This window comes from Lepidochelys kempii, chromosome 16, assembly GCF_965140285.1.
Source record: "Lepidochelys kempii isolate rLepKem1 chromosome 16, rLepKem1.hap1, whole genome shotgun sequence".
Classification (NCBI taxonomy): Eukaryota; Metazoa; Chordata; order Testudines; family Cheloniidae; genus Lepidochelys; species Lepidochelys kempii.
This window is the reverse complement of record NC_136395.1, coordinates 23,173,303-23,197,827: the sequence shown is the minus strand read 5'-3', so window position 1 is coordinate 23,197,827 and position 24,525 is coordinate 23,173,303. Positions and strand designations below refer to the sequence as shown.

At 45.9% G+C, this 24,525-nt stretch overlaps 1 protein-coding gene across 1 annotated transcript; it reads left to right on the top strand.

Annotated features, from left to right (window-relative positions):
• The first annotated feature begins 358 nt into the window (after nucleotides 1-358).
• On the top strand, nucleotides 359-24,260 carry LOC140899119 (uncharacterized). The gene is made up of 4 exons (XM_073313999.2): nucleotides 359-715; nucleotides 13,735-13,886; nucleotides 20,329-20,415; nucleotides 21,307-24,260. Exons 1-4 carry the CDS (start codon nucleotides 382-384, stop codon nucleotides 21,604-21,606), a joined length of 873 nt encoding a protein of 290 aa, XP_073170100.1. The 5' UTR covers nucleotides 359-381; the 3' UTR covers nucleotides 21,607-24,260.
• The last annotated feature ends 265 nt before the right edge of the window (nucleotides 24,261-24,525 follow it).

Below are 24,525 nucleotides of genomic sequence, written 5' to 3'. Positions count from 1 at the left end.
GTCGCCCGGGCAACGGGGGAGGGACAAGAACAGGCGGGGCGGGGTAAGGGGGTTTCACCCAGGGGAGTGGGGGGAATAATGGGGGAAGGGAGGATTGGGGTAACGGGATGGGGAGTGGGGCAATAACGGGCGGGAGGGGATAAGAGCTTGGGGGCAATAACGAGGGGAGGGTAATAATGGGGGGGATAGAGGGGGCAGCGCTGGCGCGAGCTGTTGCCCCCCGTTTCTCGCTATCCCATTCCGGGGCTGCCCCCCAGTTTCCGCTCGGCAGAGGACAGCTGGTCCCCGCCCGCAGGGGAGCGGCGGCGGTTGATTAACGGCCGCCCAGAGCCGCAGCGTTTGGCCCGGGGGGGGGGGGCGCCGCCGCCGCCGCCGCCGCCGATGCGCGAGCTCGGGGGCCGGCGGGCGGGACCGAGCGAGCGAAGCGCCGAGCTGGCGGGCTCGCCTCCCCTCTCCCGGGCTCTCTTCCCGGTAGGGGGACAGCGCCGGGGGAGCCCGTCGGCCCCTCAGCCGCCTGAAGCGCTCCGCGGGGCTGGCGCGGGTGTTGCAGGAACGGAACGGCTGGACGCTCAGGCGCGGGTCGTGTTGTGTACTTTCCCCTGGGCGAGGGCTCGAAGGGCGCCGCTGACCAGGCAAGAGGCTGGAGGCGAAGCCACTGGCTCAGTGGACTCTAGAGATCCGCGGAGAGGGTGGACCTTTCCCAGCCTTTGGAATGGTTGGTTAGTTACGCCTCGGGATTGTTGTATTTTCATAAATATCGAGCTCTGTTTACAGATACATGGATACAAATAACCCTGAGCCGCGTCTTCCCCACTTCAGTCAGTGAAGTCGCACCGGGGTGCATTTAGCCCCGTCTCTTTTTTCAGTTGCACCCAGCCCAGCCTTTCCACCTCCTTCAGTGAACAATTTGAAATGAGCTTTCGGTTTTCTCTATACATTCGCCTCTGAAACGTTTCATTACTAAATTTTTATTTAGCCAAAACCGTACTGTGGGGAATTGTCAAACGAAATTTCAACAGCAATAATATTATGTTTCCTCCTGTGGATTTGTGTGCAGTGTTATTTCGGAAGTTCTTTTAAATAAAAATACTCCAGGCTCCTGATCAAAACAAGATGCATGCAATGCTCTTTCAGACCCCACTCTGGCATAGATAAAGAAGTATGTACCTCATCAGTGACTACTAGAATAAAATGTATTTGGACTTCCCAGGATCTTTCCTTATGCTTGTAGTTCTCATGTGTTTGTGTAGGCATTTGGTGGAGCAGGGCCAAGAAAAACAGAATTTGTCAAACAGCAGCAAAACATTTTTTTTCTAGAGTGATCCCACTGGACAACATATTTGGCTAAATTTAGATTAAATAAAATGTAATTTCTTAAAACATACAATACCACAGCGTGATAGGAGAAATATATCAGCCAAAACAGGTAGATTTGATTTTTTCAAAGACGGGTGGAACTCTGTCCTATGGGCTCTATTCTGACCTTTCATATTCTCACAAATAGGTCTTTGTATTCACAATACAACTTGTAGAGGGCCAAAGGGTGCCTGCTATAAGTCTTCCCCCCTCCCCCCTCCCACTGTATAACACTTCTTACAATTAGGAGTTTTAAAATTCATGTATGGATATGGGGAAAAAACATTCCTCCTCTTAGTATGAAAGAGCCAGATCATGCTTTTCAGTTGTCTATGTCAGGATATTTTTTAAATGAAAGTTTCACAATGTTGCTACAGTTACTGTTGCTGCCATAACAGTGGTGGGAGTGCTAGTGTAGGCAATGATCCGAAGACTGCTGCCATTTTAAGTAGTGTGTTGTGTTCAAGCTGCTCAGTGTATGTCTGCACAACATGGTGCTTAAGATAGTGGATGCCAGTGCTTTGGGGGCAGGGATCATCTCATTGTCTGTGTTTGTACAGCGCCCAGCACCGTGGGGCCTTGGTTTATGACTGGGGCTACTAGGTGTTACTGCAATACAAATAAATAGTAGTAATAATAATACATTAGCACTCCCACTCTTGCTGTCTTTGATGATTTTGTAACAGTGGTAGCAACCCCATGACATTTTTAGGGGGAAAAAATGTAGACATGATGTTCCCTGTGATAACCCTTAAGAGGCAACAGATAACTCAAATTTAAATTAATGGAGTTTCTAACATGTAGTGCTGTTAGGGGGAGAAGGGGCAGAGAGGGAATTGCCCACATCCAAAGAGAGCAATAGGTGTACCCTTTCCAGTGAATTGATATTCACCTGGCCCCATAGAATCATAGGACTGGAAGGGACTTTGAGAGGTCATCTAGTCAAGTCCCCTGCACTCATAGCAGGACTAAGTATTATCTGGACCAGGGGATCTCAAACTCAAATCACTACGAGGGCCACATGAGGACTAATACATTGGCCCGAGAGCCGCATCACTGACACCTTTTCATATAAAGAAAGATACAAAAGCCTGCCCCTGGCCCCGCCCCCACTCTGCCTCTTCCCATCCCTTCCCTGCCCCTATTCCAACCCCTTCCTCAAATCCCCGCCCCTGCCCCACCTCTTTTCCGCCTCCTCCCCACTCCCTCCTGGAAAGTGCTAAGCGCTGCCAAACAGCTGTTTGGCGGCAGGAAGCACCTGGAGGTAGGCAGAGGAGCGGGGATGTGGCACACTGGGGGAAGGGGGTGGCGGGGGAGGGGAGCTTGGCAGCCGCAGGAAATAACTCTGGTGGGGGTGGGAGCTTGGTGGGCCACAGCAAATAACTCTGCGGGTTTCAAACTCTGTGTTTGAAACCCCTGATCTAGACCATCCCTGACAGGTGTTTGTCTAACCTGCTCTTAAAAATCTCCACAACTTCGCGAGGCAATTTATTCCAGTGCTTAACCACCCTGACAGTTAGGAGGTTTTTCCTAATGTCCAACCTAAACTGCCTTTGCTGCAATTTAAGCCCATTGCTTCTTGTACTGTCCTCAGAAGTTAAGGAGAACAATTTTTCTCCCTCCTCCTTGTAACAACCTTTTATGTACCAAGCACGGCTCCATCAGGAGCAAACTAGATAGAATATTAAGTAGGATGCTACTGCTTAACTTGTCCTAGCATATAGAGCCACTCAGAAATGTCAAGCATTACAAAGATCATGACTGAAAAGCCATTTTCTAGTAGATTAGGCCCAAGATTTGATCTACGTTAAACCACAATACATTTAAGCACAGATTCAGTCCAGTTCATCCTGTGATTTCAAGAACTGACCAACGTGCTGTGGCCTGGAAGAAGGCCTTCAGAAGTAGGGCAGTGTCTTGGCCTGGTTCCAGATGGTGTCTATGTGCAACTGGAATGGTCAGAAGAAGTTTCTATATTAAAAACAGTAGGAAAAGAAAATGTCTTCCCTACTATTTTCTCTAGTCTTAACAAAGGAACTACTTTCCAGTATGGAAGGATACAAAACTCACATCAGTCCCCTGTAAACATTAAATAATAATAATTTGAGCCATGTGCAAGCCATGATCCCAGAAAAGCTGAGAGAGTATTGACTAAGATGGCTGCGTCATATGAGACAACGAGATACAGTTATGTTGGCCAAAGAGTACAAGATCTAGTAGTCTTGGGAAGACCAAGAAAAAGGTGGTTTGAGATGGTGAAGGAGTACATGAAGAAAGTTGGTGTCAGCTTGGAACCCACACTCGACAAGAACACTTGGAGACAAAAAACAACAGTCACAGACCCCAATTAATGGAACAAGGCAAAGAACAAGAAAAGTTTGAGCCACCTGCTAATACCAATAAGCCATGCCAGTCATTAGAGGTTACAGCCACACTGCATAGGCTGTTGAAAGCACAGGACCAATATCAGTGTACAATAACTTACAAATGCATATACTGTCTTGTGGGTTATTGCAATATTCTCTCTATTTTCTGTCTATACTGGAGACTATTTTTAGCCTGCATATAGGAAGAGAGACAAGGGTTCCTGATGTATGCTGTGGGAAAAAGTATACCAAGGGTAATAGGGCAGCCTTATATTCCTAGAAAATTGCCCTTTCTATTTCTCCCACATACCTTCTGGTGGGACGGAGAAGAGGAGATGCAAAGTTCACAGATTTTTCCAATAGCACAAAACTGGAAACATCTGTTCAATGACTAATATTAGCAAGACAGCAGCCTTCCATTTACCTCCCTCGGTCATTCCCTGGAATTAACTCTCAGGAACTGGAGCCCACAGTGAGGGAACGAGAGAAGTAAAATTCAGCCAAGCTAGTGCATAACAACAAAATTATGAAAATAGATTTGTCCCATCTGAGTCTTGGTTTCCCATCTTCTGATCTGGAAAATGCTGGGGCTGCGCTGAATCCAAGTGCTGTAGGTGGGGTGGGAGATGGCAGTCCTCCTGATGTCCAATAGCAGCCCCTCTGTCTGATTAAGAAATGCCTTTGATAAATTCTAGAAATGTCCAGTCCTCAGACAATTCTACTGAGCAACTATAGGAATCAAAATGGAATGAAAGCAGAAGGGGTAACCCCTGGCAGCAGCCACATCAGTGATGTATTTAAAATGCAACTTTTTGTTTTTCAGGTCTCAGTTACAAAAAGCAGACAGTAGGATCCACTTTTCTACTTGTGGTATTTTGGCCACTTTGCTGTTTAAATGAATGAGTGTCCTCATAAATATAATGTCCTAGGGCCAAGTGGGAATTGAAGCTTTGATATTCAAAGAGATAAGAGATCAGATCTTAAACAAACACTCCTGAGTTCAGTCCAAAGAGAATCCATCCACACGCACTTTGGTGAGGCTATTGGTTGTATTTCTTTCCTGTGCTAATTTTACTAAAGACAGAACTCATATTCCTGATGATTGAACAGTTTTGTGTTGACAGGATTGAAGATTTGTGATGAAACTTATCATCGGCCCCGAGAGCAGGCCATTAGTACTAGTCAAAGTGGCCGGCTAGCACTGATATATTTTATGGCATGCTTAGAAGACAAACATACACATTTATATGTCACTTGTTGCAATATAAATGCTAACTTGTACTTCTTTCAAAACTTTTAATGAATTGTACACATTTCCAAAGATTTATAGCGTGAACCGAATGGCTCAAAATATTATTTTAAACATATTTGTCACTTTGGCAACAGAACAAAAAAAAATCTGGAAGATATTGCATTGAGAAATAAATCATAAATATACGCATCTTAAAAGAGTTTATTTTGGTCATTAATAGTTGATGCCCCCCCCCCCAAGTGCAGGATTTAAAGTTAAATTATGCAAAATCAAAAACAAACCTTATAATACTTAATCAAACATGCATAAAACTGTCAGGGCCAAATAAATTCTCTCAATTAACTTGCTTCAGATTGTGATTGCATTTACTAATTTAATCAACACTAGAATAATTTGGAGGCTGAGTAATGATGAATTACTATGGTACTGCACATTAAGGGACGTTAAGGTAGTACACTGAGACAAGAATCCAAGAAATGCTTTCTAGGTTGAGAGGAAAGAAAGTAACAGTTAAGATGCCACAACCCTTTTGTAATGGAAACAATTTCTTTGCTATAATTTCTTCTGGAAAATTGTTTCTATTGAAGATTTCAAATGTCTATCAAGGAGGCACACTACTTAGATAAAATTACTGTCTGGTATGTTAATCTATATGGTTGTCTCCTTTATTTTATTTAAGGATGAACTAAAAAGTGAAATGTTTCATGCGTTAGTGTTGGCATTTGCTCTGTTTTTAAATGATTTTATGGGTGTGGCCTGGTGGTCTGAGCACCAGACTAGACGCCAAGAATTTAGGAGTTCTAATTCTGGTTCTGATACTGTCTCTCTTTGGCCTTGGTCATGTCATTTAGGCTGCATCTACAATGGCAAAATTGGAACCTGTAATTCTCGATTGGAGGAGCTCTTCTGCAGCCTCATAGCAACAGGCCTGACTCTTGTCTGTGTAATAGCTTCCCCCTTGTTACCGCTGATGAGAGTTGTGTCTGATTTCTGCTACTATAAGCAAGGCTGTAGACCCTGTTTTTCAGAGGTGCTAAGCATTCACAGCTCCATGTGAAGGAAGGGAGAGCTGTGGCTGCTCACGTTTCTGAAAATCAGGTCCTTAACTTGTTGCCTGTTTCCCTAGCTGTAAAATACCTCCCTCCCAGAGGTGTTCTGAGAATGAATTAATCTTTGTAAAGTGCTTTAATATGAAATATACTCTCTCCAGTGGTTACCCTTAAAATTTTTCATCTTTCTTTTGTAGCAAGGATCATGCCTTCTTACAGTTGTACAGCACCTAGCACATTATGGGCACTACTGGAATAGATGAATAAATAATAACAAATACTAACTAAATAATAATATACTACCACTGTATCTCCTGTACCAAGAAGTGAATCCAGAGTGAGGGCTTCAGAATTTGACTCAGAGACGCAAAGGGCTACTCTTAAAAGTTGGACCAAATTCTGAAGGATTAAAAAAACAACAACCTAGTCATCATGGCGTGTTCCAGACCAGTTCTCCCTGCAGATTGCCAGCAGTACCTTTAATTACTCTTGAACCTCAACAGCACCTCATCTAAACTTCATTGTATTGAAAAGACACCGTCTATGAAGGTGAAATACAACAAATGAAGGAATTTGTATTAAAAGAGATTTAGGGTCAAGTCTGGACCTTAAGTGTTAGATGTAATCGATCTTCCCTGCAAATCTAAAATGTAAGAGTCTGCAAAATATGTTTCCTTTTATTTAGGGCTGTCAAGCAATTAAAAAAATTAATCACGATTAATCGCACTGTTAAACAATAAGAGAAAAGTATTTATTTAAATATTTTTGGATGTTTTCAACATTGTCAAATATATTGATTTCAGTTACAACACAGATTACAAAGTGTACAGTGCTCACTTTATATTTATTTTTATTATAAATATTTGCACTGTACAAATAAAAGAAATAGTATTTTTCAATTTACTTAATACAAGTATTGCAGTGCAATCTCTTTATCATGCAAGTTGAACTTACAAACGTAGAATTATGTACAAAAAATAACTGCATTCAAAAATAAAACAATGTAAAACTTTAGAGCCTACAAGTCCACTCAGTCCTACTTCTTGTTCAGCCAACCGCGCAGACAAACAAGTTTGTTTACATTTGCAGGAGTTAATGCTGCCCACTTCTTGTTTACGTCACCTGAAAGTGAGAACAGGCGTTTGCATGGCACTGTTGTAGCCAGCATTGCAAGATATTTATGTGCCAGATGCGCTAAAGATTCATATATCCCTTCATGCTTCAGTCACCATTCCAGAGGACATGCGTCCATGCTGATGACTGATACTGCTTGATAACGATCCAAAGCAGTGCAGACCAACACATGTTCATTTTCATCATCTGAATCAGATCACATCAGCAGAAGGTTGATTTTCTTTTTTTGGTGGTTCGGGTTCTGTAGTTTCAGTGTCGGAGTGTTGCTCTTTTAAGACTTCTGAAAGTATCCTCCACACCTTGTTCCTCTCAGATTTTGGAAGGCACTTCAGATTCTTAAATCTTGGGTCGAGTGCTATAGCTATCTTTAGAAATCTCACATTGGTACCTTCTTTACTTTTTGTGAAATCTGCAGTGAAATTATTCTTAAAATGAACAAAATGTGCTGGGTCATCATCCAAGACTGCTATAACATGAAATATATGGCAGAATGCAGGTAAAACACAGAGCAGGTGACCTACAATTTCCCCCCACGGAGTTCAGTCACAAATTTAATTAATGCATTATTTTTTTAAAAGCGTCATCAGCATGGAAGCATGTCCTCTGGAATGGTGGCCAAAGCATGAAGGGGCATACCAATCTTTAGCATATCTGGCATGTAAATACCTTGAAATTCTGGCTTCAAAAGTGCCATGCAAATGCCTGTTCTCACTTTCTGGTGACATTGTAAATAAGAAGAGGGAAGTATTATATTCTGTAAATGTAAACAAACTTGTTTGTCTTAGCGATTGGCTGAACAAGAGGTAGGACTGAGTGGACTTGTAGGCTCTGAAGTTTTAAATTTTTTTAGTTTTGAGTGCAATGATGTAACAAAAAAAATCTACATTTCTAAGTTGTGCTTTCACGACAAAGGGACTGCACTACAGTATTTATATGAGGTGAACTGAAAAATACGATTTCTTTTGTTTATCATTTTTACAGTGCAAATATTTGTAATAAAAATAATATAAAGTGAGTACTGTACACTTTGCATTCTGTGTTGTAATTGAAATCAATATATTTGAAAATGTAGAAAAACATCCAAAATATTTAATAAATTTCAATTGGTATTCTATTGTTTAACAGTGCTATTAAAATCGAACACCCTTGCCTTGCCTCCTGCCATGCCCTCCTCTGAGGCCCCGCCCCTTCTCTGAGGCTCCGCCCCCACTTACTCCATTTCCCCCCCCCCGTCACTCGCTCTCTCTACCCTCACTCACTTGCTCATTTTCACTGGGTTGGCTCAGGGGATTGGGGTGCGGGAGAGGGTGAGGGCTCTGGCTGGGGGTGTGGACTCAGGGGTGGGGCCAGAAATGAGGAATTCAGGGTGCTGGAGGGGGCTCCAGGCTAGGGCAGGGGGTTGGGATGTGGGAGGGGGCTCCAGGCTGGGGGGTGGAGCAGAGGGGTTCAGAGTATGGGAGGAGCTCTGGGCTGAGGCAGGGGGTTGGGTGTGGGAGGGGGTACAGGCTCTGGGCTGGGGGAGCAGGTTCCAGGGTGGGACCTGAATTAGGGGCTCTGGGCTGGGGCAGGAGGTTGGGATGCGGGGTGGGGGGTGCATGTGGGTTCTGGTGTGGGACCGGGGATGAGGAGTTTGTGGTGCAGGAGGGTACTCTGGGCTAGGTCTGAGGGGTTTGGAAGGCAGGAGGGGGATCAGGGCTGGGGCAGAGGGTTGGGGCATGGGAGGGGGTGAAGGGTGCAGGCTCTGGGCAGCGCTTACCTCAAGCAGCTCTTGGAAGCAGCAGCATATCTTCCCCTCCCCCCCACCCCCCTGTCTCCTATGTGGAGGCGCGGCCAGGTAGCTCTGTGCGCTGCCTGTCTGTAGATGCTGCCCCTGTAGCTCCCATTGGCCACGATTTCCGGCCAATGGGAGCTGTGGAACCGTTGCCTGGGGCAGGGGCAGTGTGCAGAGCCCCCTGGCTGCTCCGATGTATAGGAGCCGGAGGGGGGACATGATGCTGCTTCCAGGAGGTGTGTGGAGCCACGGCAGGCAGGGAGCCTGCCTTAGCCCCACTGTACCGCCGACTGGACTCTTAATGGCCCGGTCAGCAGTGCTGACTGGAGCCACCAGGGTCCCTTTTTGACCGTGCGTTCCAGTCGAAAACGAGATGTCTGGCAACCCTAACAGCAATTTGTGGCTTTTCGAGGGCTGCTGTGACTGTCTGTGGCCAAGCAAGCTTGCAAAGGGCTCCATTTGTAACACTCCTGGACTACAGACCCCAAGGCAAATGGGAGCGCATCAGGGTGGGTTTACATCTGTTAGCTAATGAGAATGCTGCTTTGCTCCAAGGGTTTTCACTTGCTGTTGGAATTATTGACTGATCAGAGTGTCCAATCCACACTTGCTCTTTGGGGCTGGTTTTTACTTCGCCAAGTTTGGCTGCATTCTGGTTAGTATATCTGGCAACAGTCAGTTTTTGCTCCAGATCCCCAAGTTTATGAAGGGGCAAAGTTCAGTTTTACCTCCTGCAAAAAAAAATAGTGTAATGAAAAGCACAGCTTGCCAGCCAGAAGTCATTCCTGTGCTCAGCATGAGGCTTTCATCCATGGATCTAAAAGTGCATTAGTAGCAGTAATGAGCTAGGTTTCCTAGCACCCCTGTGAAGCTGGGATTATCTTTGTTTTACGGAGTGGGAGGCTGAGGGACGGAGATGTTAAGACCAACATTTTCCCCTAGTGGCCTCTGGTTTTTGGATGTCCAGACCTGAGACTGATTTTGAGGAGTGCTGAGATCCAACAACTCCAGCTGAAGTCATCGGGCGTTTCCCACTCCCCCCCCCCCATTAATGTAGCCTGCCTCAGAGTCACAAGCTGCCTGTCCTCACAGTCCAGGTTCCATTCCCACTCATCCTGCCCATACCTCTGCTTCCTTTCCATACTACTCCTTCACTCTGCCCAGATCTCTGGCCAACCGCTCCCTTTGCATCCTTCTCCACTCTTGCTTTTGCATTGTCTTCTGCGATGCCCCTTATTCCTGGAATAGCATCACGCTCCTTAGCCTTGTCTGCCCGGTGATTTTCATGTACCATTGGTGGAGCTAACCTAGTAGTAGGGCAACAAGGGGAGAATTTGAGAAGATACATTGTAGACATAGCAGTAGTGAGCCAAGCTAATTGCACTGGGAAATATCCTTTTATTAGTGCATATTTCCCTCTAGAAAATAGTTCCCCAGAAGTGAACTGGGCACACTCAAATACAGCAACAGGCTCCTCCAAAAGAACACACAGCAATAACACTTCAATACTTTAAAGCACCTTTCATCGGAGGGTCTCCATTCACTCTTCATCCATTCATTAGTTCAGTCTCCCTGAACCCTGCAAAGGAACTGCTCTTGTGCCCCTTGCATAGCTCTATCAGTTTAATCTGTTTCGAAGATGCCCTCTGAGTGCCATCTTGGCAAAACGAACTTGCACAATGAATCAGTGGCAGAACTCGGATTTGACACCTGATGCCTCCCCCATCCCTACACTAGTAGGGATGTCCAGGGCATTAAGCACTTGCATTGGTATTTCCAGTATTCCGATCTGTGTTTACGTTTTTCACGAGCTTTGTAATGCCTAGGGGAACATGCCCAGCATGGGGTTGGTGCTTATACTGGAAACACTTTGAGGCAGGGACTGTCTTTTTGTTCTGTGTTTATACAGCACCTAGCACAATGGGGTCCTGGTCCATGGGTGTGGCTCATAAGTGCTAATGGAACTCAAATAAATCAGCAGCAGCAGCAGCAGCAGCAGCAGCAGCAGCTAAATAATGATGATAATTAATGATTACATTGGGAGTCACTTATAGGGATGAAATAACATGAGATCTGGTCCTCTCAGGTGGTTTTAACCCCTAGATGGTGCAAATATTTGTGATGAGACTCAATCTCACTTTATTTTGTCCTCATAAACATCTCCTGTAGCAAAAACAGCCAGTGAGAAACACAAACCCAGATACAGAGGTTGATTCTAGCCTTCACCTCCAGGGAATACTCCCTCTGTACTTCAGGTGTTTGAATGGTAGACATTTAGAACCACATGGTTGCTTTCAAACATACAAAACCGAATATGGTTTTCTTCCCATCAGCTATACCTGGCAGAGATAAACCACAAGTCCTGGCTTTGGTGTGTCAGATTTTGAGATCTTCTAGTGGATCTGTGGGGTGTGGCACATCCCGCATTTCAAGGTTTAGTCCAGTCACCTTTGGAGAGGGGCAGGACCCCTTGCAACTTGGGATTGCGAAAGCATCTAAGGATGCTCTGATTCTCCCCCACCCAAAGCTAATCCATAAGGTCATCTACTCTGCATCGGATAAATGTCAAATTTAGAGATAGCATTAATTTTCCTGAGATCAATAGAAATCAGGATATGCCCATATTTCTTAAGCATCATTATGGGAGAGCATCAGTCAGTGATTGCTCTTACCTCTTGCTGTTATTGCTCATGGTAGCATCATTTTCAGCACTGGAAGTTTCAGCGTCTCAGGAATCCTGGAAGGAGGCTTTTGATTAGGGCTGGGCAAAAAAGTGAATTTATTTTTTCCCCATGAAAATTTGAAAAAAAAAAATTCTGACAGAACAAAAAACCCAAACTAAAAATAAACAAACAGACAAGATTTTTTTTTTTGAAAACGAAACTTTTCCAGTGGGAAAAAGGGGGATAAAATGGCGGGGGAGGGGGGAAAGGGCAAACCCATACTGAAATTTGGAACAGTTCAGTTTGAACTTTTTGTTTGTTTTTTGCTGAAAAATTTCAAATGAAATAAAAAAATGAAACTTTAAATTTCATTTGAAAAGCCATTTGTTAGGGGGCTTATTCCTTCACCCACTCACTTCCGTGGTCCTTCTCGCATGAACAGAGAGCAACAATACCCGAAATCCAAAGGTGCAAACAATTCGATATTTATTGGGGTGAACTTCCAGCAAGCATGATTACAGTTTCCTTCCTTAGTATCCTCCTTCCCAGCTCTGACACCACAGAGCCTTACACCTGTGTCCCTGTTCCCATTCCTGCCCTTAGCCAAACATGATTCCAATTTCCCCAGCCCCATTCCCTGTTCCCATTTCCCCTCTTTAGCAAAATATCCAATTTCCTTACCCCATTCCCTGTTCCCATCTCTCTCACCCACACACCCACCCCCTCCCACCCACTCACTTCCTCATTGACTACAGATTATATAGTAAAACTTGAGTTCTGCTTAGCTATACCTTAACCAATCATTTTCCTGAAATTTAACTAACCAATCCTAACATATTGTAACACGATTATGTAACCAATTATATCCCACCACCTTAATTAGTTTACACTGAGCAAAATTAATTATACAGCAGACAGGAACAATCACAGAACCAGAGAGATTATACAGACAAACAATAGCAAAGTGGGAACTATAATGACAAAACAATACAGAAGTGAGGATTTCACATCCCAGCTATTGATAAGTGAGTTCTTGCCAGACAGGATGCTATCAAATTAAGTTTCCTTTTACATTTTCTAGGCACTTCCCTTTCTCTGGAGGTGATAGGAATACAGTCCTGTCCTGATAGTGCCTAACAGCCCAATAGCACCTTATTTCAATGTGACTAGTTTGGAATGTGAGGATGTGACTGTTCGCTTCCCAGCTTATGGCTGCCTCTGCTGCTTAGCCAAAGGCCTGAGCCTAAGAACAGTGCCTCAGACTGTCACAGTAAGAGAAGGCCCTTACACCAGCAGACAGTGATTTTGATTCTTTCTTTTATACCTCTAGAACTAGCCAAGTGATAAGAATACACCTAAATTCTTAAAGTACAGGCCTTTGCAGACAGGCCTGAATATCTTTATCCTAACATCATTTGCCACTGAAAATTTTTTTCATGGGAACATTTTCTTTCAACCCTACTTTGCATAGACTAAAGTTTGTTTTCTCCATTGGTGTAAAAGGTCACTGTTATTTTACCAGTAATACACAATTTAGCATGTACTTTGCATCTCCAAAAGCATTTAACAAGCATCAGACCCGGCTCACTGTTGGCAGAAGCCAGTGTAACTTAGCTGAGGTCAGTGAAGTTGTGCTCAAGCCAGCAGTGAATTTATCCCATTAACTAATGAATCCAGATAGGCTGATGTTGCTATTTCCACTTTGCAGCTAGGGAAACTGAGGCAGGAAATGATGACGGGAGTTACCCAAGGCTACACAGTGGATCAGTGGCTGAGCTGGGATTAGAACTGAGAGATTCCTGATTCCCAGTGTTTTGCTCAAGTTGGTAACAGAGATGGTACCAAGCTTCAAAATTGAGATCCAGATTGCAAAGATCCAAACATTCAACTACCAAAACAAGACGCTTCACTGTACGTGCTTCTCCCCCTGGGGAGAGGATGAGTGAACAACACAACATGGCAGATGTTTGTCACACTGCTTAAAGCACTGCTGGAGGCTCTCGGATACTACGGGGATGAATATGATATAAGAACGTATAAAGAATAGAATAGAAAAGTTTGGGAGTATTTGGGTCTGAGATTTTCAATCCATTATAGTTCAAACCATTAGAGAGTAGGGACTAATTGCAAAATTTCTGTCTAGATGCAGTTTGGTTTCTCAAATCTGGTGTTGTTTGGATCCTGGGTTTTGGTCTATTTCCTATCAGTAGGCCACATTTGCCTTTGTTCCTGGATATCGAAACTGCAGAACAAAAACCCTACCAACGACTTTTGACAGAAGTTCTCCCTCCATGTGTAAGTTTCTCCCCTTTTGACTTCTCCAAGATCACGATCTTTATGTTACCAATGCCGTAAATATTTTCAAGAGGCTGCACTACCATGTGTATAAGGGTATGTCTACACTACGAAATTAGGTCGAATTTATAGAAGTCGGTTTTTTAGAAATCGGTTTTATATATTCGAGTGTGTGTGTCCCCACAGAAAATGCTCTCAGTGCATTAACTCGGCGGAGCGCTTCCACAGTACCGAGGCAAGCGTCGACTTCCGGAGCTTTGCACTGTGGGTAGCTATCCCACAGTTCCCGCAGTCTCCGCTGCCCATTGGAATTCTGGGTTGAGATCCCAATACCTGATGGGGCTAAAACATTGTCGCGGGTGGTTCTGGGTACATATCGTCAGGCCCCCGTTCCCTCCCTCCCCCCGTGAAAGCAAGGGCAGACAATCATTTCGCGCCTTTTTTCCTGAGTTACCTGTGCAGACGCCATGGCACGGCAAGCATGGAGCCCGCTCAGGTAACCGTCACCCTATGTCTCCTGGGTGCTGGCAGACGCGGTACAGCATTGCTACACAGTAGCAGCAACCCCTTGCCTTGTGGCAGCAGACGGTACAGTACGACTGGTAGCCGTCATCGTCATGTCTGAGGTGCTCCTGGTCGCCTCTGTGAGGTCGATCAGGAGCGCCTGGGCAGACATGGGCGCAGGGACTAAATTTGGAGTGACTTGACCAGGTCATTCTCTTTAGTCCTGCAGTCAGTCCTATTGAACCGTCTTATGGTGAGCGGGCAGGCGATACGGACTGCTAGCAGTCGTACTGTACCATCTTCTGCCGAGCAGCCATGAGATGTGGATGGCATGCAGTCCTTCTGCACCGTCTGCTGCCAGCCAAAGATGTAAAAGATAGATGGAGTGGATCAAAACAAGAAATAGACCAGATTTGTTTTGTACTCATTTGCTTCCCCCCCTCCCCTGTCTAGGGGACTCATTCTTCTAGATCACACTGCAGTCACTTACAGAGAAGGTGCAGCGAGGTAAATCTAGCCATGTATCAATCAGAGGCCAGGCTAACCTTCTTGTTCCAATAAGGACAATAACTTAGGTGCACCATTTCTTATTGGAACCCTCCGTGAAGTCCTGCCTGAAATACTCCTTGATGTAAAGCCACCCCCTTTGTTGATTTTAGCTCCCTGAAGCCAACCCTGTAAGCGCCCCTCCCAGCGTCAGAGCAATGGAAAACAATAGGGCATCTGAGAGTGCTGTCCAGAGCACTCACAATGGAGCACTCTGATGGGGCTAAAACATTGTCGCGGGTGGTTCTGGGTACGTGTCGTCAGGCCCCCGTTCCCTCCCTCCCTCCGTGAAAGCAAGGGCAGACAATCATTTCGCGCCTTTTTTCATGAGTTACCTGTGCAGACGCCATACCACGGCAAGCATGGAGCCCGCTCAGGTAACCGTCACCCTATGTCTCCTGGGTGCTGGCAGACGCGGTACGGCTTTGCTGCACAGTAGCAGCAACCCATTGCCTTCTGGCAGCAGACGGTGCAATACGATTGGTAGTCGTCCTCGTCGTGTCCGAGGTGCTCCTGGCCACGTCGGCTGGGAGCGCCTGGGCAGACATGGGCGCAGGGACTAAATTTGGAGTGACTTGACCAGGTCATTCTCTTTAGTCCTGCAGTCAGTCCTATTGAACCGTCTTATGGTGAGCGGGCAGGCGATACGGACTGCTAGCAGTCGTACTGTACCATCTTCTGCCAGGCAGGCAAGAGATGAGGATTGCTAGCAGTCGTATTGTACCATCTTATGCCAGGCAGGCAAGAGATGAAGATGGCTAGCAGTCGTACTGTACTATCTTCTGCCGAGCAGCCATGAGATGTGGATGGCATGCAGTCCTTCTGCACCGTCTGCTGCCAGCCAAAGATGTAAAAGATAGATGGAGTGGGTCAGAACAAGAAATAGACCAGATTTGTTTTGTACTCATTTGCCTCCTCCCCTGTCTAGATCACACTGCAGTCACTCACAGAGAAGGTGCAGCGAGGTAAATCTAGCCATGTATCAATCAGAGGCCAGGCTAACCTCCTTGTTCCAATAACAACGATAACTTAGGTGCACCATTTCTTATTGGAACCCTCCGTGCAGTCCTGCCTGAAATACTCCTTGATGTACAGGCACACCCTTTGTTGATTTTAGCTCCCTGAAGCCAACCCTGTAAGCCGTGTCATCAGTCGCCCCTTCCTCCGTCAGAGCAACGGCAGACAATCGTTCCGCGCCTTTTTTCTGTGCGGACGCCATACCAAGGCAAGCATGGAGGCCGCTGAGCTCAGTTTGGCAATTAGGAGCACATTAACCACCACACGCATTATCCAGCAGTATATGCAGCACCAGAACATGGCAATGCGATACCGGGCGAGGAGGCGACGTCAGCGCGGTCCCGTGAGTGATCAGGACATGGACACAGATTTCTCTGAAAGCATGGGCCATGACAGTGCATGCATCATGGTGCTAATGGGGCAGGTTCATGCTGTGGAACGCCGATTCTGGGCTCGGGAAACAAGCACAGACTGGTGGGACCGCATAGTGTTGCAGGTCTGGGACGATTCCCAGTGGCTGCGAAACTTTCGCATGCGTAGGGGCACTTTCATGGAACTTTGTGACTTGCTTTCCCCTGCCCTGAAGCGCATGAATACCAAGATGAGAGCAGCCCTCACAGTTGAGAAGCGAGTGGCGATAGCCCTGTGGAAGCTTGCAACGCCAGACAGCTACCGGTCAGTTGGGAATCAATTTGGAGTGGGCAAATCTACTGTGGGGGCTGCTGTGATGCAAGTAGCTCACGCAATCAAAGATCTGCTGATATCAAGGGTAGTGACCCTGGGAAATGTGCAGGTCATAGTGGATGGCTTTGCTGCAATGGGATTCCCTAACTGTGGTGGGGCTATAGACGGAACCCATATCCCTATCTTGGCACCGGAGCACCAAGCCGCCGAGTACATAAACCGCAAGGGGTACTTTTCGATAGTGCTGCAAGCTCTGGTGGATCACAAGGGACGTTTCACCAACATCAACGTGGGATGGCCGGGAAAGGTGCATGATGCTCGCATCTTCAGGAACTCTGGTCTGTTTCAAAAGCTGCAGGAAGGGACTTTATTCCCAGACCAGAAAATAACTGTTGGGGATGTTGAAATGCCTATATGTATCCTTGGGGACCCAGCCTACCCCTTAATGCCATGGCTCATGAAGCCGTACACAGGCAGCCTGGACAGTAGTCAGGAGCTGTTCAACTACAGGCTGAGCAAGTGCAGAATGGTGGTAGAATGTGCATTTGGACGTTTAAAGGCACGCTGGCGCAGTTTACTGACTCGCTTAGACCTCAGCGAAACCAATATTCCCACTGTTATTACTGCTTGCTGTGTGCTCCACAATATCTGTGAGAGTAAGGGGGAGACGTTTATGGCGGGGTGGGAGGTTGAGGCAAATCGCCTAGCTGCTGGTTACGCGCAGCCAGACACCAGGGCGGTTAGAAGAGCACAGGAGGGCGCGGTACGCATCAGAGAAGCTTTGAAAACCAGTTTCATGACTGGCCAGGCTACGGTGTGAAAGTTCTGTTTGTTTCTCCTTGATGAAACCCCCCGCCCCTTGGTTCACTCTACTTCCCTGTAAGCTAACCACCCTCCCCTCCTCCCTTTAATCATTGCTTGCAGAGGCAATAAAGTCATTGCTGCTTCACAGTCATGCATTCGTTATTCATTCATCACACAAATAGGGAGATGACTACCAAGGTATCCCAGGAGGGGTGGTGGAGGAGGGAAGGAAAATGCCAGACAGCACTTTAAGCACAGCACTTTAAAAGTTTACAACTTTAAAATTTATTGAATGACAGCCTTCTTTTTTGGGGGCAATCCTCTGTGGTGGAGTGGCTGGTTGGCCGGAGGCCCCCCCACCGCGTTCTTGGGCGTCTGGGTGTGGAGGCTATGGAACTTGGGGAGGAGGGCGGTTGGTTACAGAGGGGCAGCAGTGGCAGTCTGTGCTCCAGCTGCCTTTGCTGCAGCTCAACCATACACTGGAGCATACTGGTTTGGTCCTGCAGCAGCCTCAGCATTGAATCCTGCCTCCTCTCATCATGCTGCCGCCACATTTGAGCTTCAGCCCTGTCTTCAGCCCGCCACTTACTCTCTTCAGCCCGCCACTTACTCTCTTCAGCCCTCCACCTCTCCTCCCGGTCATTTTGTGCTTTCCTGCACTCTGACATTATTTGCCTCCACGCATTCGTCTGTGCTCTCTCAGTGTGGGAGGACAGCATGAGCTCGGAGAATATTTCATCGCGAGTGCGTTTTTTTTTCTTTCTAAGCTTCACTAGCCTCTGGGAAGGAGAAGATCCTGTGATCATTGAAACACATGCAGCTGGTGGAGAAAAAAAAAGGGACAGCGGTATTTAAAAAGACACATTTTATAAAACAGTCGCTACACTCTTTCAGGGTAAACCTTGCTGTTAACATTACATACATAGCACATGTGCTTTCGTTACAAGGTCGCATTTTGCCTCCTCCCACCGCGTGACTACCCCCTCAACCTTCCCCCCCTCCCTGTGGCTAACAGCGGGGAACATTTCTGTTTAGCCACAGGCAAACAGCCCAGCAGGAATGGGCTCCTCTGAGTGTCCCCTGAAGAAAAGCACTCTATTTCAACCAGGTGACCATGAATTATATCTCAGTCTCCTGAGGATAACACAGAGAGATAAAGAACGGATTTTGGTTGAATGCCAGCAAACATACACTGCAATGCTTTGTTCTACAGTGATTCCCGAGTACGTGTTACTGGCCTGGAGTGGTAAAGTGTCCTACCATGAAGGACGAAATAAGGCTGCCCTCCCCAGAAATCTTTTGCAAAGGCTTTAGGACTACATCTAGGAGAACCGCAAATGCCAGGGCAAAGTAATCCTTTCACATGCTTGCTTTTAAACCATGTATAGCATTTTAAAAGGTACACTCACCAGAGGTCCCTTCTCCGCCTGCTGGGTCCAGGAGGCAGCCTTGGGTGGGTTCGGGGGGTACTGGCTCCAGGTCTAGGGTGAGAAACAGTTCCTGGCTGTCGGGAAAACCGGTTTCTCCGCTTGCTTGCTGTGAGCTATCTACAACCTCCTCCTCATCATCATCTTCTTCGTCCCCAAAACCTACTTCCGTATTGCCTCCATCTCCATTGAAGGAGTCAAACAACACGGCTGGGGTAGTGGTGGCTGAACCCCCTAAAATGGCATGCAGCTCATCATAGAAGCGGCATGTTTGGGGCTCTGACCCAGAGCGGCTGTTCGCCTCTCTGGTTTTCTGGTAGGCTTGCCTCAGCTCCTTCAGTTTCACGCGTCACTGCTTCGGGTCCCTGTTATGGCCTCTGTCCTTCATGCCCTGGGAGATTTTGACAAAAGTTTTGGCATTTTGAAAACTGGAACGGAGTTCTGATAGCACGGATTCCTCTCCCCAAACAGCGATCAGATCCCGTACCTCCCGTTCGGTCCATGCTGGAGCTCTTTTGCGATTCTGGGACTCCATCATGGTCACCTGTGCTGATGAGCTCTGCATGGTCACCTGCAGCTTGCCACGCTGGCCAAACAGGAAATGAGATTCAAAAGTTCGCGGTTCTTTTCCTGTCTACCTGGCCAGTGCATCTGAGTTGAGAGTGCTGTCCAGAGCGGTCAGAATGGAGCACTCTGGGATAGCTCCCGGAGGCCAATACCATCGAATTGTGTCCACAGTACCCCAAATTCGAGCCGGCAACGTCGATTTAAGCGCTAATCCACTTGTCAGGGGTGGAGTAAGGAAATCGATTTTAAGAGCCCTTTAAGTCGAAATAAAGGGCTTCATTGTGTGGACGGGTGCAGGTTTAAATCGATTTAACGCTGCTAAATTCGACCTAAAGTCCTAGTGTAGACCAGGGCTAAGACATAATTATTTAAAAAATGCAGTCAACTTCAAATGTGCAATACTTTATAGAAATTATTTGGTTAGAAGACATTCTAACGTTGAGCCACCAGGGGGTGCTCCTGCCAAAAAGATGTTCCATTCTAGGATGAGCTCTGTGCTCTGCCAAAATAGATTAAAAATAGTAGTCAAGAGATTGCTGGACAGCAGTAAGCCGTTAAACATGGTTTGGGGGGGGTTCTGAGCACTGAAACTTTAATTTGCTTAGTCACCTTGGTGAACATGCTGCAAAATTCTTGAAAGAGTCTAAACTTCTGTTAAACATAAAAGACGGAAGAAAGGAAAACTGCACAAAACATTTGAGGTTAAGGACAAAGGGGTGTTCGTTCCAGACCGTTGTATTCAAGGCTTGGCAAAGTTCTTTAGAGAGTAGATATTAATTCGAGACCCTTGTTTACTAACCAGTCCTTTTTGGGGAAGAGAACAGGTTAATACTGGTGTTGGATCTTTAACACAGAGTCCCTTGTTTAAGGTTATTCCTTCTTTTGACAGACAGAGAGACGGACACAAGGCAGAAGAGGGAATAGGTAGCAAAGGTGGGGGAATTCACCTTTCTGTTTGCTGTTCATGGGAATTGATGCAGGTAGGTTGACCACAAACAGGGCTCAGCGATACACCAGTCTTGTTTCCCTGATCTGGGGATCCATCTCAGTGGTCTCCGTCTAATCCATCTCTTCATCACTGGCCCTTCTCAGCATGGGGAGAGGCTGCCTCAACCCACAGTGCTGGTGCTGTGCAGCACTGTTGATTTTGAGATCATGACAGAAGCCGAGAGAGGGACGACAGGAGGTAGATAGTGGGGGCAGGAAAGGAGCGTACAAGGGAAGAGAAACACAGCAGGAACCTTATATCTTACATTTCAGCCTGCCAGAACCCTCGCTGGTCTAGTGTCCTCACCGTGCATGTTGAAGCGTGGACAGCTCTGAGTCTCCTCCCAGTTCCTAGACCAAGGACGGAATCTGGAGCAGAGTGTCAGCCTTCCCAGAAAGCACTTTAGGTGCCTGTATCTTACCCTCCAGCACCTTGCTTGTTGTGAGCAATCCCCAAAAGCATGGTGGACCACATGGACCATCCCCTCAGTATCACAGCCAACCATTCAACTTCACTTCTGCTGCCCCCATTTGGGTGCTTTCTGCTTGCTCCAAGATCCTCCTAACCTGCAGATTTCAACTGGAGCATAGTGTTTGGGCCATATCAGTAGTCCTCTTTATTTATACAAACTCAGCCTCTGTCTCTCTCTTTTCTATTAACATTTATTGTTATCAGTTTGTTCCCTTTACCATATATATAATGCAAGGCTTAAAAAATCAACTTAGACTTGCAGGGGTTCTCAAACTGGGGGTTGTGACCCCTTAGGGGGTCGTGAGGTTATTACATGGGGGTCGCGAGCTGTCAGCCTCCATCCCCTAACCCCGCTTCACTTCCAGTATTTATAATAGTGTTAAATACTAAAAAAATGTTTTTTTATTTATAGGGGAGGAGGTTGCATTCAGAGGCTTGCTGTGTGAAAGGATCACCAATACAAGAGTCTGAGAGCACTGTGCTAAATCCTGATTGTTACAACATCACATACAGGAATATTAGGAAGGTGAAAAGAGCTCTCCCCTGGCTCTTGCTGGGAAAATTATTTTTAATCCTTGACCCCTTTGGCAGGCTACATTTTGGCCTCACATACACAGGTGAAATCTACACAGGCTACAGGCAGAATTCAACCTGCAGCTTAGGAAAATGCTATGCTGCTTTGTGTAAGGAACCTTACCTAATACATTTTTGAGACACGAGATGGGTGAGGTGATCTCTTTTATTGGACTGTCTATGGAGCTTCAAAACCTCTCTCTTTCTCCAGCAGAAGTTGATCCAATATTAGTTACAATGTCACCAATCTTGTCTATAAAGTGCAGCAGATCTTGAATCCAGGCCCCAGTGTTGCCAGGCAGCAGCCACCACCCAGCCACAACTGTAATCAGCTTGTGCCTCCTATCCACAACCCGCTGCGGACATAGACCACAGGAAGTCCCACCTCCAGGGGTTTGAAGACAGCAGCCTCATGGTGCTTGATTTGCTCCCCACCCTGTATAAACCCAAGGGGCGCTCCAGGAAGCGTCCAGGTAGCAATGCAGTTGAGTAGCTAGCTGCCGTGATCACCCTGCAGTCCCTGTTCCCAAACTCCCAGGTCAAACCCTAGAACACCCCCTGATACTTGGTATTGACCCTCAGCCTGATCCCCAACCTGTCTCCAACTCTGCCATTCAGCTTGACCCTCAGCCTGACCATTGACCCCGATACTAACTCCGAACCCTGCAGGTTGTTCCTGCAACTGAGCTTCTGTACTAGCCCCACGTACCTTGGCCCAGGACCCTGGCGTTGTCTCCCTCGTATAGTGGGACTTACATGGCTACAGCAATTACATAATAAAGTTCTGTCACTTAACATATTTCAGAGTCTCTTTGACTTTATTTATGTGCAGAACTTCTGTGTGTGGGGGGATGGGGAACATTTTAGAAACCTCATTATACTCAAAGTCCTACAATAAAAGTGGTCAGGAAAAGGGAAATAGAAGATCCAGTGCACCAGTTTAGAAGGCAAAAACTTCTCCAAATGTACCTATCTTTAATACCAGCGGCTGAAGCTGCAAACACAGGCACATGTACGTTTTTACTGACAAGTAATATAGTTGAATTTAGTGGAACGACTCACATAGGTAAATTTACTCCCATGGGAGAGCCAGGACAAGAGCTGTCCCTAAATGTTAAACCTCAGCTGCTAAGACTGTGTCAAAGTTTGGATCCAGATACAAACGTTGCAGCTTGGGTGCAGTTCTGCAACGAAGAAATAACCATTTTATTTCAAACACTTCCATTCAACCCCCACAACTACTCTGGGATTGTGCATCATAATGGAATTTTAAAAATCTGAAATTTGTTTTAAAAAATCTCTTCCCCCCCCCCCCCATTTATGCTGTGCTGTTGTGTTTTTCAAAAAAGCCTAAGGGAATGAGATGCCCAATAAATGTAGGTGGGAATTAGGTGTCTAAATCACTTAGACACCTTTGAAAATCAGTCTGCAAGTGTAAGCATTATTTTATACAGGACCTCAAATGCTTTGCACATGGAGTAAGTAGTTATTATGCTCATTGTATAGATAGGGATACAGACACAGAGATGTTAAATGATTTGCTATGAAGAGACAGGAAATAGAACCCAGGTGTCCTGAGTTGAGCTGCATGAAACATCTGCAGCGTTACCCTAAACTGCAGGGTATTGTTACACACTCAGAACTCAAAGCAGGCTTATTGGAAGGTGCATGGATCTTCACACCAAACCTGGGGCTGGTTTGAAAAGAAGTGAGACTGATTTTATGGTTTGGCACCAAGTTGCTAGGCCTGACTCTGCACTTATACACCCCAAAGTTTAGGGTGTCCAGCTCTGGGGTGCTGATTTGGCCCAATATAAAGACAAGTGCCATTTATAAGTGCCTTTGAGTGAGGCGTTCAAACTGCCCATGCTTTCAGGGTGTTTGGATCCAGGTATACGCTCAGGCCTGTCTCTAACTGGAAATTACACATTCACAGTTTTGCCATAAAATCAGATTAAAAGTAACATTTTGGGCTGAGTTTTGATGTGGGATTTGTTGAACTTAACACTCGAAGCAAATGCCAGGGCTCAGCAAACCTTACATGGATGAAGACTGACAGAAGTGACCGCACATACCCCCATGAAGGGAAAACACAGAGTTTCACACAGGGCTAGACTTGATACTCCTGTACTTACCACTAGACATTTTGACCCCATATAGCCGGACAAATACCACAAGCATCTCTCTGGTGATTGGGGCTCTCAGTCCATGTTGATCCAAACAAAGGAGAGAGATGTAATGGTAGATCAAGTCATCTTAATAACCAAACCACCAAATCATATGAGAGAAAGCACCTTGCTGCTGAAACAGCAAGCTTCAATTGGCTCAGCTCATTTTTTGAGGTATTTCAGGCAGATTCCTGCTTGCGGACTGTAAATGTCCTTTCTGGTATAACATCCTCATTTTAAACACACGACAATGGAAGGTTTACTCATCCGAGCCTCACTTATTTTCTTGCAATTGTTCACAGCTGATCAACTCTTAAGATGCAACATTTTGTTAGTGAGAGCTTGGAGAAGACAAAACCCCCCAAACCCTCATCAATCATCCCCTGCAGCTCAAGTTACAATTAGCAAGTTCTATTATTTTAGGAATGACACTTGTAGCACAGAGCAAACCACAGCATACCTAATATTATAATACTGCACGTAAAAAAGGGAAAACTTGAATTGCATTAGCATTGCATTAGGTTCCCTTGACTTTTTATATTGGCACTTGTGAGTTATTTATGAATTCATTTATTTACAAGGACATCCCTTTCTGCATTCAGTTGCCATGGTTGCTTTAACTTCTGTATCCTATTAATTCTGGATGTTATGTAATAAATATAGATAAAACAATCATTGTGTGCTGGGTGGTTCTTTCTTTCTTTCTTTCTTTCTTTCTATTCTTATTTTACCTGCTTGATTCCTGTTGTCCTGACCAGGAAGCTTATATTGCTAAGCATCTCATTGACAGAGTCTAAAGCATTAGCCAGCTAGTACCATGGGGAAGCTGGGGCCTGGGGCAAGGTTTTACAACTAGGCACAGGTTCAGCAAAGCACATGATTAACTTTAA

What these genes read in the sequence shown, in the direction of transcription:
- LOC140899119 (XM_073313999.2), top strand. Translation starts at nt 382, where the DNA reads ATGCGCGAGCTCGGGGGCCGGCGGGCGGGACCGAGCGAGCGAAGCGCC. An exon ending in CTTTCCCAGCCTTTGGAATG is followed by an intron (nt 716 to 13,734) that starts GTTGGTTAGTTA and finishes ATTTCTGTCTAG; the next exon opens with ATGCAGTTTGGTTTCTCAAA. An exon ending in GTTCATGGGAATTGATGCAG is followed by an intron (nt 20,416 to 21,306) that starts GTAGGTTGACCA and finishes TTTTATTTATAG; the next exon opens with GGGAGGAGGTTGCATTCAGA.